This window comes from Rhineura floridana, chromosome 15 (genome assembly GCF_030035675.1).
Source record: "Rhineura floridana isolate rRhiFlo1 chromosome 15, rRhiFlo1.hap2, whole genome shotgun sequence".
Classification (NCBI taxonomy): Eukaryota; Metazoa; Chordata; class Lepidosauria; order Squamata; family Rhineuridae; genus Rhineura; species Rhineura floridana.
In genome coordinates, this window is record NC_084494.1 from 38,496,115 (window position 1) to 38,508,938 (window position 12,824).

A 12,824-nucleotide genomic window follows, 5' to 3' on the forward strand; every position below is an offset into this window, starting at 1 on the left:
TTTATTTTTTTGGCAGATGTATAGGTCATCTAGATTACTTAAAGCACAGCTTACATTGCCATCTACACCTGGAGGGCAACTGCCCTGCTCAAGGGGTAGGATACAGCCCCAAGCACATAGACTAAGAGCAGTAGCATCAGGAAGAGAGAATCTGACAGATCAGACCTGATGCTCTCCTCTGGTCGACTAGGCAAGAGCTCCCTGGCCTCTCTGCACAAGAGCAGGTGTCATCCGAATCTGGCCAGCGCAAGTCACTGGCAGTAGAAGTCCCATCTCTGAAAAAAGGGAAGAAGAGGCATAATCCACTGATGGCCGCTTCAGGCCAAGTACCCCTGAAATGCATTTCAAGATATGTGACACACACATACACACAGAGAGACCCCTGCCCCATCATGGTAGGTCCTGCTTGGCACTGTGCAAAGTCCAGGCAGGATCCAACCATTCTTGCCCAGCAAACAAGTTTAGGAGATGGAAAAGGGGTCAAGGAAAAGGGTGGCGAAGTAAGTGGCCAGGACAGGGAAGATGCTGGCCCACTCCAGCTCACACTTACATCAGTCTTCACTTCCACCTTGCCTGGCTTCAGGTACTGGTTCTCCCGCACAACAGAGCTGGGGAAGTAGCCCAGGCTAGCGGGCTGCTCCCCATAATAGTCACCCTGTACCTGGAGCAAAAAAGGGGACATAAATTAAAAAAAAAGAAAGAAAGAAAGAAAGGGGGCACGAGGCCCCTCTGTCAGTTTTCCCCGGAGCAGGAGCTCCCTCTGCTGGCCATATCAGGGAAATGCCAGCAGAGATCCGCCACTCTTCTGGTACACCACCCCAGAAGACAGTATACAGTGCGTGTGCGCACGGGGCGTCTTAAGCCTTTTTGGAAACCTTCGTAATCCCAATTGCTCTTTTATAGTTCATACTGCTTTCAAAGACATTTAACTTACAAGTTTCTTTGAGATCATTTCCTGCAATTGCCCCCATTTCAAGGTTGAGTCAGTGTGGATCCATTGAAATTAGTGCACCCATGAGTCTTGTTCATTAATTTCAATGGATCTACTCTTGAGTATGTTGAATGCAAACCCCTAGGCTGGAAAGGGACAACAAAGGTGCCACTCAGGGATTTCGGGGGAGGAGCGAAATCTGAATCCAGGGCTCCCAGATGGACGTGTGGCCAACCGGCTCTTGGGCTGCAGGCGATGGCTCTCGTGACCCACGGATCAAGACAAGGCACTCTGCACGTACTCACTTCTTTAAATGTTTCGCGGCCTCACAGAGTTGTGGTCATAACCACCCAAGTCCCCATAGGAGGGAAGAGTCCAGTGGTGGCTACTCACGCTTCCCCCCCAGAAGAGTCTCCCACGGCCCTTCAGCTTGGAGAAGATGTACACAACTTGGCCCCTCTGGATGTGGATGAAGCGGCAGTCAGGGGCAATGTAATCCTGGAGGGCCACTGCAATGGAGATGGGGTCTGGGGGTGGAGACAGAGAGACTTTCACCCAAGGACTGTGGGGCCCATATATTATTCAGGGCGGGGAAATATTTCCCTCTCCTCCCCACAGAGCAACACCCACTTCATACGCAACATAAAACTACAGAATGCAGAAGAAAATGGATATGAAACGTCCTCAGTCCAAAGGAAATGAGGCAGCCCTACTCCTTGGCCTGATTCAATAAACATATAAAGACTTCATCTGAGCTGTTGACCGTAGTTTCCAAAGTTTTTATGCTGCTGGTTTTAACTGCTGCTTGCAATGTATAGTGTTTTAAATTGCTTGCATGTAATATTGTTGTCATGAGCCATCCTGGGCTCCCTTTGGGGAGGAAGGGCTGGCTGGAAGATTCAGGACAAAGAAAACAAAGGACTTCTTCACACCGCGCATAGTTAAACTATGGAATTTGCTCCCACAAGAGGCAGTGATGGCAGCACACCTGGATGGCTTTAGAAGAGGATGAGACGAATTCATGGAGGATAATAAGGCTATCAGTGGCTACTAGCCATAATGGCTATGTGTGATGTTCCTATATATTAGTGTATATATGGTAAGTGCTGGTTGTTTAGAGTATACATGGTAAGTAGTGAAAGAGGAGGGGGAGTGAATGGGCAATAGAATGCTTGATGATTGGCTGAATGTTTCAAATGGCTGACAGTATAAATGAAAGGATGACAGGTAAATCTGGGGGAATGTGAGGTGGTGAATTGTGGAATCTGGGGGGAGAAGAGAAAGAGTGGATTGCTTGGTGGGGTTTAGAGAGTTGTTTACCAGGAGGGAGGTGGAGTTCGGATTAGTATTGAGTAAAACCATATGCTTATGTGCCTTAAGAAGAAATCTTGTTAATCTTGTTAGCTTTGTTATCTGTAATAAATACTTAATTTGGTTTACCAAAGGCCTGATCCTTGGCTGGGGTTTCACAGACCAGAAGGGAGGGTAAGGTAATGACCAAGGCTGAAGGGAAACTGTAACAAATGGTGGCAGCGGTGAAGAGAGTAACAATACCAGTATTCAGAGTCTCTGGGAATACTAGTATTGGGACGTTACTGGTGGTTGCCTAGCAGGGGGATCTGTTGAGATCTGTGCTAGAGCGGGGAGAGAAATCATAAGAGAGAGCGGTCCGGACTGGTGGAGTCCCTGGTGGTGCCTAGAGACAGGCAGTAACCACGAGCAGGTAGGAACCTGACAGGGAGAGCCAGGGAAGGACGCCTCACACTATGCTCCGCCTTCATCGGCAGAGGCAGCATGCTTCTGAATAACCAGTTGCTGGAAACCACAGGATGGGAGTTCTCTTTGCACTCAGGCTCCTGTGGACATCTGGTTGGCCCCTGTGAGAACAGGATGCTGGACTAGATGGGCTCCTTTGGCCTGAGCCAGCTTTAGAGCTCTTCCTATGTCACAAATCTGAAGTAGGCATGAGCCAGCAGCTGGAAAGAAAGAGGCCCTCATGCTCAGAAGCAGCTGCAAGGGCAACGGAAGAGCCCTGCTGGGCCAGACCAGGGAAGGTCCATCTGGTCTGGCATCCTGTTTCCTATGGTGGCCCGTCAGATGCCTCTGGGTAGCCCACAGGCAGGGCAAGGAGGCAATCGTCCTCCATAACAAACTGATACCTCCAGACATGGTTCTATTTAGCCATTATGATTAATTGCCACGGCTTGCCCTCTCCAGGTATTTGCCCCTTTTCAAGGCCCCGGAGCCAGGAGCCGTCACATCTGCAACTGTTGGTCTGAAATGTTTCTTACCCACTCATTGTTACCAAGGTAGCCCCAGAGCAGGTTACATTAAAATCAATACCAAATACATATTCAGACAAACTCAACAGGATGAACAATTCAGGAGTCCTCCAAATCCCTGGGTGAGTGAGTCTTCAGCTGGCATTGAAAACTAAGTCAGGGACAGCTGTATCTGTGAAGGGAGAGCATGCCATTAACGGTGCCAATGCCCTCACATTGGTGCAAACATTCATTATGCCCAGTGTGGAGGTGGATTTTTGGCTGTCCTGCGAAGCCCCCTCCATAGTAACCCAGAGCAGGGCTTTCAATGTGGCTGCCCCTGGTGTATGGAACAGTGTTTCTGTCAGATGCCCACTATCTACACCTTCTGAAAGCAATTGAAAACGTTTTTGTCCCAACAGGCTTTTCCAGCTGGATAAAGGGGTTCTACTTGGCATTTTTTTAAAAAAATCATTTACTGGTATTTTGTTTTTTGGTTGTTTTTATTGTATTTTGTACATTGCCTTGAGACATATGTGGAAGGTGAATTATTATTGTTTTATTGGGCAATCCTGAGCTTAGGATTCTAAGAACCCTGCTGGAGCCCATGGAGTTCAGCATCTCACTTCCCAACCAGATGCTTCAGGGAAGCCAACCTGCAGGACACAAGTGCAGCAACAGCACTCTCCCCTCTTGCATTCCATCATTTCCACACCCATATCCCTGCATGCTTTACATTTCCCTATCCAGCTTGGTTCAGTTCGCAAGCATTTGGTTGTCTCTCCCTTTTCCAACTGCGGGGAACAAATTATTGAGCAAATTCTCCATCTCACCATGCCTGTGAGCTTCCTAGAGGCATCTGGCTGGCCAAGAGGAAGCCACTGGCATTGCGGACCCTTTGCCCTAACCATCCACCCATCTCCACCAGCGCTGTTTCAGCTAAAAACCCACTAAGTTGGTGCTTTGCGTCTTTCTCAGTGAAGGGGGAGGTGATGAGGGAACTCACGGTTGCATTCAGCATCTGCACACAATTTCTTCTCTGCCAGTTTGTCCATCTGCAGCCCGCTCCACACAGGCCCCCAGGAGGCCCAGAGAAGCAGGCTTGCCCAGAGAAAGCACCAAGCAGCACCCCCCATTTCTGCAGAGTCCGGGCAGAGCCAGTCACAAAAGCTTCTCTGATGGAGCAACTGATCAGCCTCCAAAATTGGGTAAGTTGCTGTGTTTGCATCCCTCGCCCTGACTGGTTTTGCCCATGCAATATTGGCTAAAACTTGTCAGCAGCACCCACCCCTCACCCACAGCTGTTGGCTGAGTTGCTGTGATGTCACGGAATCTTCACACACATTCTAAGGAGAACAAACACATGAGAAGGATGTCCCAAAAACTGGAAATGAGTGTTGCAGTATTACTGTCACCTTCACCCCAGGCCTTGGCACAGCCTTTCCGTCCCCTCATCCTGTATTTTATGAGCCTGGCACAGCAGGCCCAGAAAATCTATGGTGCTTTTTAAAACTCTTCAAATTTAATTTTCTCCCTGCCACACAACATTTCTAAGCCAAAGAATTCCAGTGCCATAAATGCAGCAAACTGGAAGCAGCCAGCTCCAATCTGGGGCTGTTGCCTAGCTAAACAGGAAGAAGTTGCCAGAACAGGCTAGCTCTTGAAGATGGCTGTCACACACTGAGTACCTTGTGTGCTGCTGACTCGCTCCCCTTCTTTCTCAGTAGGACAGGAAAAGGGGCAACCAGGGCCTGGAAAGTGGCCAAGCAGCCTTCACACCAGCTCTAACAAACAGCTGAGAACACCAAGGATGTTGACTACTGAGGTTTTGCCCTCAAGAGCGCATAAGTTAGCTGCATTTCTTTTATCCATTGAAATTACAGATAATTGCTGATCAGTTTTACCAGGGAAGCCCCCACCCCAATCCCAACTTCGTAAGGGAGTTTATTATGCAGGATTCCGCTGAACAGGTCCAAGCCCCAAGAACAGGCTGCATTATCTTCCTCTGAATAACACCCCCTTGATCCCCCCATGACTCTTGCAGAAGTCCCACATGCCCCCGGCATAGTACGTCCCACGCTCCCACACATCTTCCCGTGGCTGCCTTCTAGTGGCTACTTGGTCTCGTGCCAGCTTCTTGCCTGCCTCCAGTTGACAGTTCAACCGTCTATTGACTTCTGCCCCTGGAGCTGGAGAGTCAGGTCAATGTGGCATTTGCTCTGGCAGAGTTGTGGCAAGAGGAACAATCCCATGGAGCATTCTGTCAGATCCTGTGCGGCCCGTCCTGCTTGCTGGGCCACACTTCTTCACATACTGTCCCCCCCCCTACGAAGGCATTTGAACAGAGAGAAGGCTAGCACTTCTGGAGGGATAGGAATTCTTATGCCTACAACAAGCAGGTGACCCCAAGAACCTTCCAGGTACAGGTGAGGAGGCCCACACAGGTTTGGAATGTCCACTTAGCTACTTGCCCATGTCAAGAATTGCCTCCAGTGCATCAGGAAGAGATCCTTCACTGAGGCCCATTCTTTCGGGCTTCCCCTGAGTCACTTGGGTCTAGGTGGGAGGAAAGAAGGGCTCTTTGGAAGGCTGACTGCACAGCACATTTCTATCCCCTCCCCAAAGAGTCTCCAGTAAATGAGAGCCAAAGTCTTAAGTTGAAAAATAAACCCGTTTTTTTTATTGCAAAACAGAGAAGCTCCAGGTGCAATGTCTGGCCGCCAGACCCTGGGTGCAAGGCTTTCGCAAGGAATGGGCTGCTCTCTTTCGACAACACACACGCATTCCAAGTCACTGACAGTCGACAGGGAGCTCATCTGTGCCTCTCCCTGTTACTGCTCAAGGAAAGCAAGACCTGCCAGCCCTTTCGTGCAGCTGTGCACACTCACTCTCACACACACACCCCACTTACCTCCGAACAGAAAACAAACAGGAAAAACACAACACAAGCCATTTACAGGCACTAACTAGCAAGAGCAGCGCAAACGTCCAAGGACTCAGAAGGAGGCATCACTTCTTGGCAAACGAGATTTTCATGGCGTTATTCTGCGTTATTTTGAATCCCTGGAGAGCATCTCGGGCAGCTCCAGCCTGCACCTCATTATCAAACTCCACAAAGGCAATATCATGGCGGCCAGGAACCAGCCGCACTTCCTTGAAACCTGGGAACCTGGAGGAGAAAGCAAGAGGGGCTAAAGGCTTCACCCCAACACCGCTGCCCGAGTTTGCAAAGGAGAGGGCAGCAGGTGGTGACATGGAAGACAGCAGAACGGCCACAGCTCCCAAAGGACAACGTGGCCAGGGAAGATGAGGGGGGGACAAGTGAAAGCCTGAGCGTGATGGAAGCATCCGGCAGATGGAGCAGGACTGACGCCTGAGAGGCAAACGAGGCCATTTCAGGGTCACAAACCAGATGCAAAGACTTACGGGGGAGGAACATTCTTGGGCCCCGCTCAAGAGCACACGTTCCCCATCACAACATATGCCAAATCTCAGGGCGCGAAGGACACACTCGAGTATGAACTTCCACATCCCTCTATGTTTATTTATTATTACGTATTTATTTCTTACATGTATATCCCACCCTTTCTCCCAGTAGGAGCAATTTTTTAAAAAAAGCTTTAAAAAAAACTTTAAAGCCATATTAAAAAGCAATTCCAACACAGATGCCGACTGGGATAAGGTCTCTATTTAACAGGGAGGAAGGAATGTTGGGGGAGAAGAGAACCTCAGGCCTGGGTCCGCCAGACCTTTGTCCTCCAACCCAGGCAATATCCTCTGCCTGCAGCTGCAGACCCAGAGTCGGCCTAACGGACCCCCACTGAGCCCCAGCTTTGCCCTCCCCACAAAGCCCAACATAGGACAGGAGAACCTTCAATCTCCCCCCTAGGAGCAGGGAACATCCAGGTACTTACTGATTGAAAAGCATGGACAGCATCAATTCATTTGTCTCCTCAGGCAGGTTGGTGAGGAACAAGATATGATTGGGCGGATTCTCCGACAGCTGAAACAGACAGGAAGCACCACCAGTCACACTGGACGCTCAACGATGCCATGAGCCTCCTGCCCCCCCCCGAGCACCCGGCTTGTCTCAAGTAACCTCAGGAGCACGGCAATGCCTCTGCTGCCAGTGCATAGGCCTTCTCTCCCCGCCCTCTCAACCATCTTTATCCACAGCCTGATGGTCCACCATCCTGCCAGATACGACACCAACACAAGACCCTCGAGAGCCATGGATTCGGCATCAGGCCAGCAAGGTTCTGTCCTACACAGTCTCGAGTAGCCCTTATGATCTTGACTCACCGGCTGTGCTGGAGCCATCTGCCCAGGCAGCATCTGTTGTGGCGGCATAGCCCCAGGGGGCATGGACCCTGGGGCCATGCCAGGGGGCGGCATCATCCCTGGAGGGGGCATGTAGGGGGGCTGGCCTGGCATGTGGTGCATCATGCGAGGGGCTTGATTCATGGGTGGCATGCCCTGCGAGAAAAAAAGAAAAGACAAGCCTCGCTGGCAAAGCCCAATCAAGCTGCAAAACTCTGGCTGGGCTCAAGGGAAGCTGCCCTGGACACCACACCACCCACCCACCCACCCGCTCAAAGGGCAGCAGGGCAGACACGAGCAGCAGGAATCACAACACAAAGGCGTTAACCTCAGATTGCAAACTTGGTTAACCTAATATCTAACTCATAAAGCTACAACCTGAATCTCTTTTCACCGCAGAATTTTGTTTTCTTTAAGGAACAGAACCCCCCTGTGATGTGCCAGCCCAACCTAGAGAAGGGTCTCCAAGAACCGGATTAAAATGGAATCACCCAGCTAGATCATTTGGGAAATGGCTGTAGGTCAGCAGCAGGGCAACTGATTTGTATGCAAAAGGTCCCAGATTCAACCCCAGGGCTGGGAGAGATTTCCTGTCCGAAACCCTGGAGAGCCATTGCTGCCAGTCATTGTACACAACACTGAGCTAGATGGATCAACGGCCTGACTCGGTAGAGGGCTGCTTCCTACGCTCCTATCATGAGACAGATTCTTCTGCCCCCCACACCCTGCATGCCCTGCAGATGGAAGGAGAAAATCTGTCTGATGGACACTCCCGGTCCAAGCACTTACAGGCACGGCGCCTTGGACGGCGGGAGCCACTGGCGCTCCTGCCCCCGGGATCTGCTTCTTGACAGCAGGTGCCTCCTGGCCTTTGGGCTTCCGTTTCTCTCGCTTGCGGTCCCGCTCCACAAACGTTCCCTTCATCTTGGCTATGATGTCAGAGTCAGATTTGGCATACTGGATCCTCTGGTTGTGGAAAGGAAGCGTTTGGTTGCAAAATGCAGACACGTTAATCAATCCAGCCAGAACCCAAAATGTGGAAGGACCACCAAAAGCTAAAGAGGCGATGCTACACTTTGATATGGCACATCTTCCATAAACAAAGAGTTTTGTAGCCCCTAAAAAGCTAAGAAATGTACTGTGGCTTGAGCAGTTATAGGCTATAGCCTACTTTACCAGATAAACTAGGTGCCTTTGAGACTCGATAGGTCCATCACTTGGAATGGATCCCTCCACAGAGTGAAAGAAAAGGAGTTATGAAGCTAAAACACATTTCTTTTGGAATAGTCTAGAATGATGATCCCAAACCCCAACTGACTGGCCCTTCTTAGCTGAACAAAGAGTATACATGCCCTATGCAAGTCCCTAGCCCTGAATGTGTTTGTGCTGTTTCCAATGAATGTCTCCTTCCTACTTGCTAACAGGCACACATATCAGAAACACAAGTCTATTTCTGGGGAAAATGTTAAGCCTCAACATTTGCACTCGGACAAGGAGCAAGCAAGACTGTCCAGGCGTCAGAAGCAGCACTCACCATGGGCTTGTCATAAAAGGGGAAGCCCTGCATGGAACGCAAGGCGTTGCTTGCGCTGCTTATCTCCTTGAAGATGACAAAAGCCTGTCCCCGCATCTTGAGGCTGCGGGACACCAGGATGTCAAGGATCTGGCCAAACTGGGAGAAAATGGCGTAGAGGGATTTCTTCAGCTCTAAAGTGGAAGAGGGGGAAGAAGAAAATGAGACAAAAATATGTTGATACCCAGGAAGCCTCATAGTGGCTCTTCAACTCGCAGCCCTGTCATTTTGTTTCCTCCAGCTGGTTCTACATTTATCCAAAATATCACAACTGCCTCTAAGCTTTGGGGATGCATGTAAAGTCCTAGTAGAATACAAATAAAGAGGCCAACATATGTGAGAGAGCCCCACCCCCAACACACATTCTGTGATGGGGGCTCAGACACTCAAAATATCCCCCTTCCCATCAACTATAAGAAGATGCTGGGAACAAAGAGCAGCCCTCTCACATGCCAACCTTCACTTTGAAAAATGCGGAAACTTGGAATAGTATTAGAGATACGATCCAACAGTAGAAATGAAGGAGAAACAGTCTCTCACCATCTTTCTTGATTTTCTCGTTGAGATTGTTAATATAAATTGTGTGATTGGGCCGGGGATCTGGGACAGCCATGGTGACCACACCTGAAAGGACAGGACAAGCAGATGTGATGCATTTCCAAAGAGCAGAGAAATTTGTTCAAAAGAGAACGCCATTGCTGCACTGTCAGGGGAAAAACACCCCCTCAAAAAGCTGGTACTCTTTCGTAGATTAAGAAGTGCACAGCCTTCTGAATAAACTATTGGGCCTCTAATATAACCCTCTATTCCAGATGAGGCCAACCAAAGCAGTTAGAGGGACTCGAGCAAGGAAGGAGTCTTTAACCTTCCTCACTGTTAGAGGGCATGACAATTGAACCCAAGATCTAGGGAGGTGGTGGGCTCTCCCACACTGGAAGCATTCAAAAGGCAGCTGAACAGCCACCTGTCAGGGATGCTTTAAGTTGGATTCCTGCATTGAGCAGGGGGTTGGACTCGACAGTCTTATAGACCACTTGCAACTCTATGATCCTTGATTAGCGGAAACTGGATCCATTCTCCACCACTGTTAACTCTGGGCTCCAGTACACAGCAAAGGAGGAACTGGATGCATTTCAGACAAAGAGAGGCATGCATGTCGAGGTTTTGAGGGCCACAGAAACACTCTCAGCCCTGAGCTATTAAAGTCTCCTTCAAGCACAACATATGAGAGCCAGTGTGGCGTATTGGTTAGTGTTGGACTACGATCTGGGAGACCAAGGTTCGAATCCCCACACAGCCATGAAGCTCCCTGGGTGACCTTGGGCAGTCACTGCCTCTCAGCCTCAGAGGAAGGTAATGGGAAGCCCCCTCTGAATACAGCTTACCATGAAAACCCTATTCGTAGGGTTGCCATAAGTCAGAATCGATTTGAAGGCAGGCCATTTCCATTTTTCAAGCACACCACTGAATCTTTCAGGCCTTATGCAGGGCTGGCCAAACCCTCCAAATTTTAAAGGATTTCCAAGCCCTGCCAAGCTTTTCTTCCTGCCACATCAACCTTGCTTAAGAAATTTTCAGTGAGGGGAACACCCCCATTTGCTTCATTCAACGTGGATTTTTTTTTTAGTGGACTGAGTTTTAGCTAAGCATGACTTATAAGCCACCCTGGAATAGTTTTTCTTAACAGCAGCATTTAAAAAAGAAGCTACCGAATAAACAAACGATTAACAAACAAACCGTCTATTATTATTATTATTTATTAAATTTATATACCGCCCGACTAGCAATAGCTCTCTGGGCGGTGAACATAAAATAGCATAAAAATACAATGAATAACAAAATAATACTAAAATACAATCAACAATCCAATACAATAAACACTTTTAAAAGTAAATCAGTGTAACTTAAAATGCTTCAGAGAATAGGAAGGTTTTGACCTGGCGCCGGAAGGAGAGCAGAGTCGGCGCCAGGCGTACTTCCTCGGGGAGACTGTTCCAGAGTTCGGGGGCCACCACTGAGAAGGCCCTAGATCTTGTCATCACCCTCCGGGCCTCCCTGTGAGTTGGAACCCGGAGGAGGGCCTTCGTAGCAGAACGTAGTGCACGGGCCGGTTCATATCGGAAGAGGCGTTCCGCAAGGTATCGTGGTCCCGCACCGTATAAGGCTTTATAGGTTAATACCAACACTTTGAATCTAGCCCGGAAACATATTGGCAACCAGTGCAAGCTGGCCAGAACAGGTGTTATATGCTCGGACCGCTTGGTCCTTGTCAGCAATCTGGCCACCGCATTTTGCACTAGTTGTAGCTTCCGAACTGTCTTCAAAGGTAGCCCTACGTAAAGCGCATTACAATAATCCAAACGTGAGGTTACCAGAGCATGTACCACTGATGTAAGGTCCTCTTTACTCAAATAGGGACGTAGCTGGGCTACCAACCGAAGTTGGTAAAACGCATTCCTAACCACCGAGGCTACTTGAGCCTCAAGTGAGAGGGAAGAGTCTAAAAAGACTCCCAGACTACGAACCCGTCTACAGTTTTAGTTTGCTTTCTCTCCCCTCTTGAGTCATTGTAAGTTCACTGGGGAAAGGGAGGGCAAGCTATTACACTGCCAGGCTTTCTTTCACTACCTTTTTATCGGTGGCTCCTCTGGGAGCGCCCTGCGGGCTGCAGGACAAAAAGGCTGCGCACACGCCATACATTCAAACCACGTGGCTTCCCCCGAAGAATCCTAGGAAGTGTAGTTCGCTCCCCTAAAAACCCTCCCCAGCACCCTTAACGGACTGCAGCTCCCAGGATTCTTTGGGAGAAGCCATGTGCCTTAAACACAGGGCACGTGCCCGGCCAAAGCCCTCCTGACCCAAAGCAGCTCCTCCAAATTTTTCCATCGGCGCCCAAGAAGGAACCCCCCCCCCGCTGCAGAGGAGGATCGGAATCTCCGCTCCCTCCAAAAAGCGCCCAGATGTTTCCCAAAAAGCCTGCAGGCCAACGGCTCTCCCTCGCCCTCACCTCGCAGGAAAGGACCCGGATGTTACGGCACACACAGCAGGAGAAGATGCCCGGATGTCGAGTGCCCAAGAGGGAGAAAGCCCCGGATGTTGGCGCTTGGCCGACTTTTGCCTGCCCAAACCGAGCCGCCCTCAGCGGCGCCCGGCAAGGATGGCGCTGCCAACGGGAAGCCTCGGCCCCCAGCTCCCGCCTGCGTCGCGCCTTCCGCCCCGATGGCCTCCCTCACGCCCGATCTCTCACCGATTCCAGAGAGGCCCAGCGGCGGCGTCTGCTGCGAGCGAGAACAAAATGAGGCCGCGCCTTTCCCTGCGCGGGTAACCAGACCACGCCCTCACTTCGGACTCGCCAATCATGAAGCAGTATTCATCTCTGTGTGTCCGCTATTGGGCGCCCAGTTGCCCAATCAGAGGTTGCCTGGGCGCTCCCCAATGGACGGCTCCTTCGACATCTTTGCCCGCCCCTCAGACCTCCTCCTGTCCAAACGAGGCGTCGACTTCGCTTTTTTCTCCGCCCTCTTTCCAGGCAGGAGGCCCTGATTGGATATTCTTTTCTTGACCGGGCCAAAAGAAGGAAAAGGAGACAAGCGAGATGCGATTGGAGCAAACGAGCTGCCATTCACATCCCAGACGCCGTCTTTTCTTCACTGATTTGGCCAAGCTGAACAGCGAAAAGGCGGGCTCTGGGAAGGGGGGGAGAAATGTCGCTGGAAGATGACGTTTGGGCACGTGACCC

General features: G+C 50.2%; 2 protein-coding genes across 4 annotated transcripts; both read right to left on the reverse strand.

The window, feature by feature from the left end:
• MIA (MIA SH3 domain containing) lies at positions 1-4,328 on the reverse strand. Its single transcript, XM_061597770.1, has 4 exons — positions 4,199-4,328; positions 1,325-1,458; positions 551-661; positions 1-275 (listed from the first exon to the last, which is right to left on the reverse strand). Exons 1-4 carry the CDS (start codon positions 4,326-4,328, stop codon positions 252-254), a joined length of 399 nt encoding a protein of 132 aa, XP_061453754.1. The 3' UTR covers positions 1-251.
• Positions 4,329-5,849: 1,521 nt separating this feature from the next.
• Positions 5,850-12,437, reverse strand: SNRPA (small nuclear ribonucleoprotein polypeptide A). Of its 3 annotated transcripts, none has more exons than XM_061597437.1 (7): positions 12,333-12,437; positions 9,626-9,709; positions 9,047-9,219; positions 8,302-8,478; positions 7,495-7,668; positions 7,107-7,195; positions 5,850-6,361 (listed from the first exon to the last, which is right to left on the reverse strand). In XM_061597437.1, exons 2-7 carry the CDS (start codon positions 9,696-9,698, stop codon positions 6,202-6,204), a joined length of 846 nt encoding a protein of 281 aa, XP_061453421.1. In that variant the 5' UTR covers positions 9,699-9,709; positions 12,333-12,437; the 3' UTR covers positions 5,850-6,201. The 3 variants fall into 3 exon arrangements, with proteins under 3 accessions (XP_061453421.1, XP_061453420.1, XP_061453422.1); XM_061597436.1 differs by having other exon boundaries at positions 12,093-12,430; XM_061597438.1 differs by lacking the exon at positions 12,333-12,437 and adding an exon at positions 11,714-11,797.
• Positions 12,438-12,824: the final 387 nt, after the last annotated feature.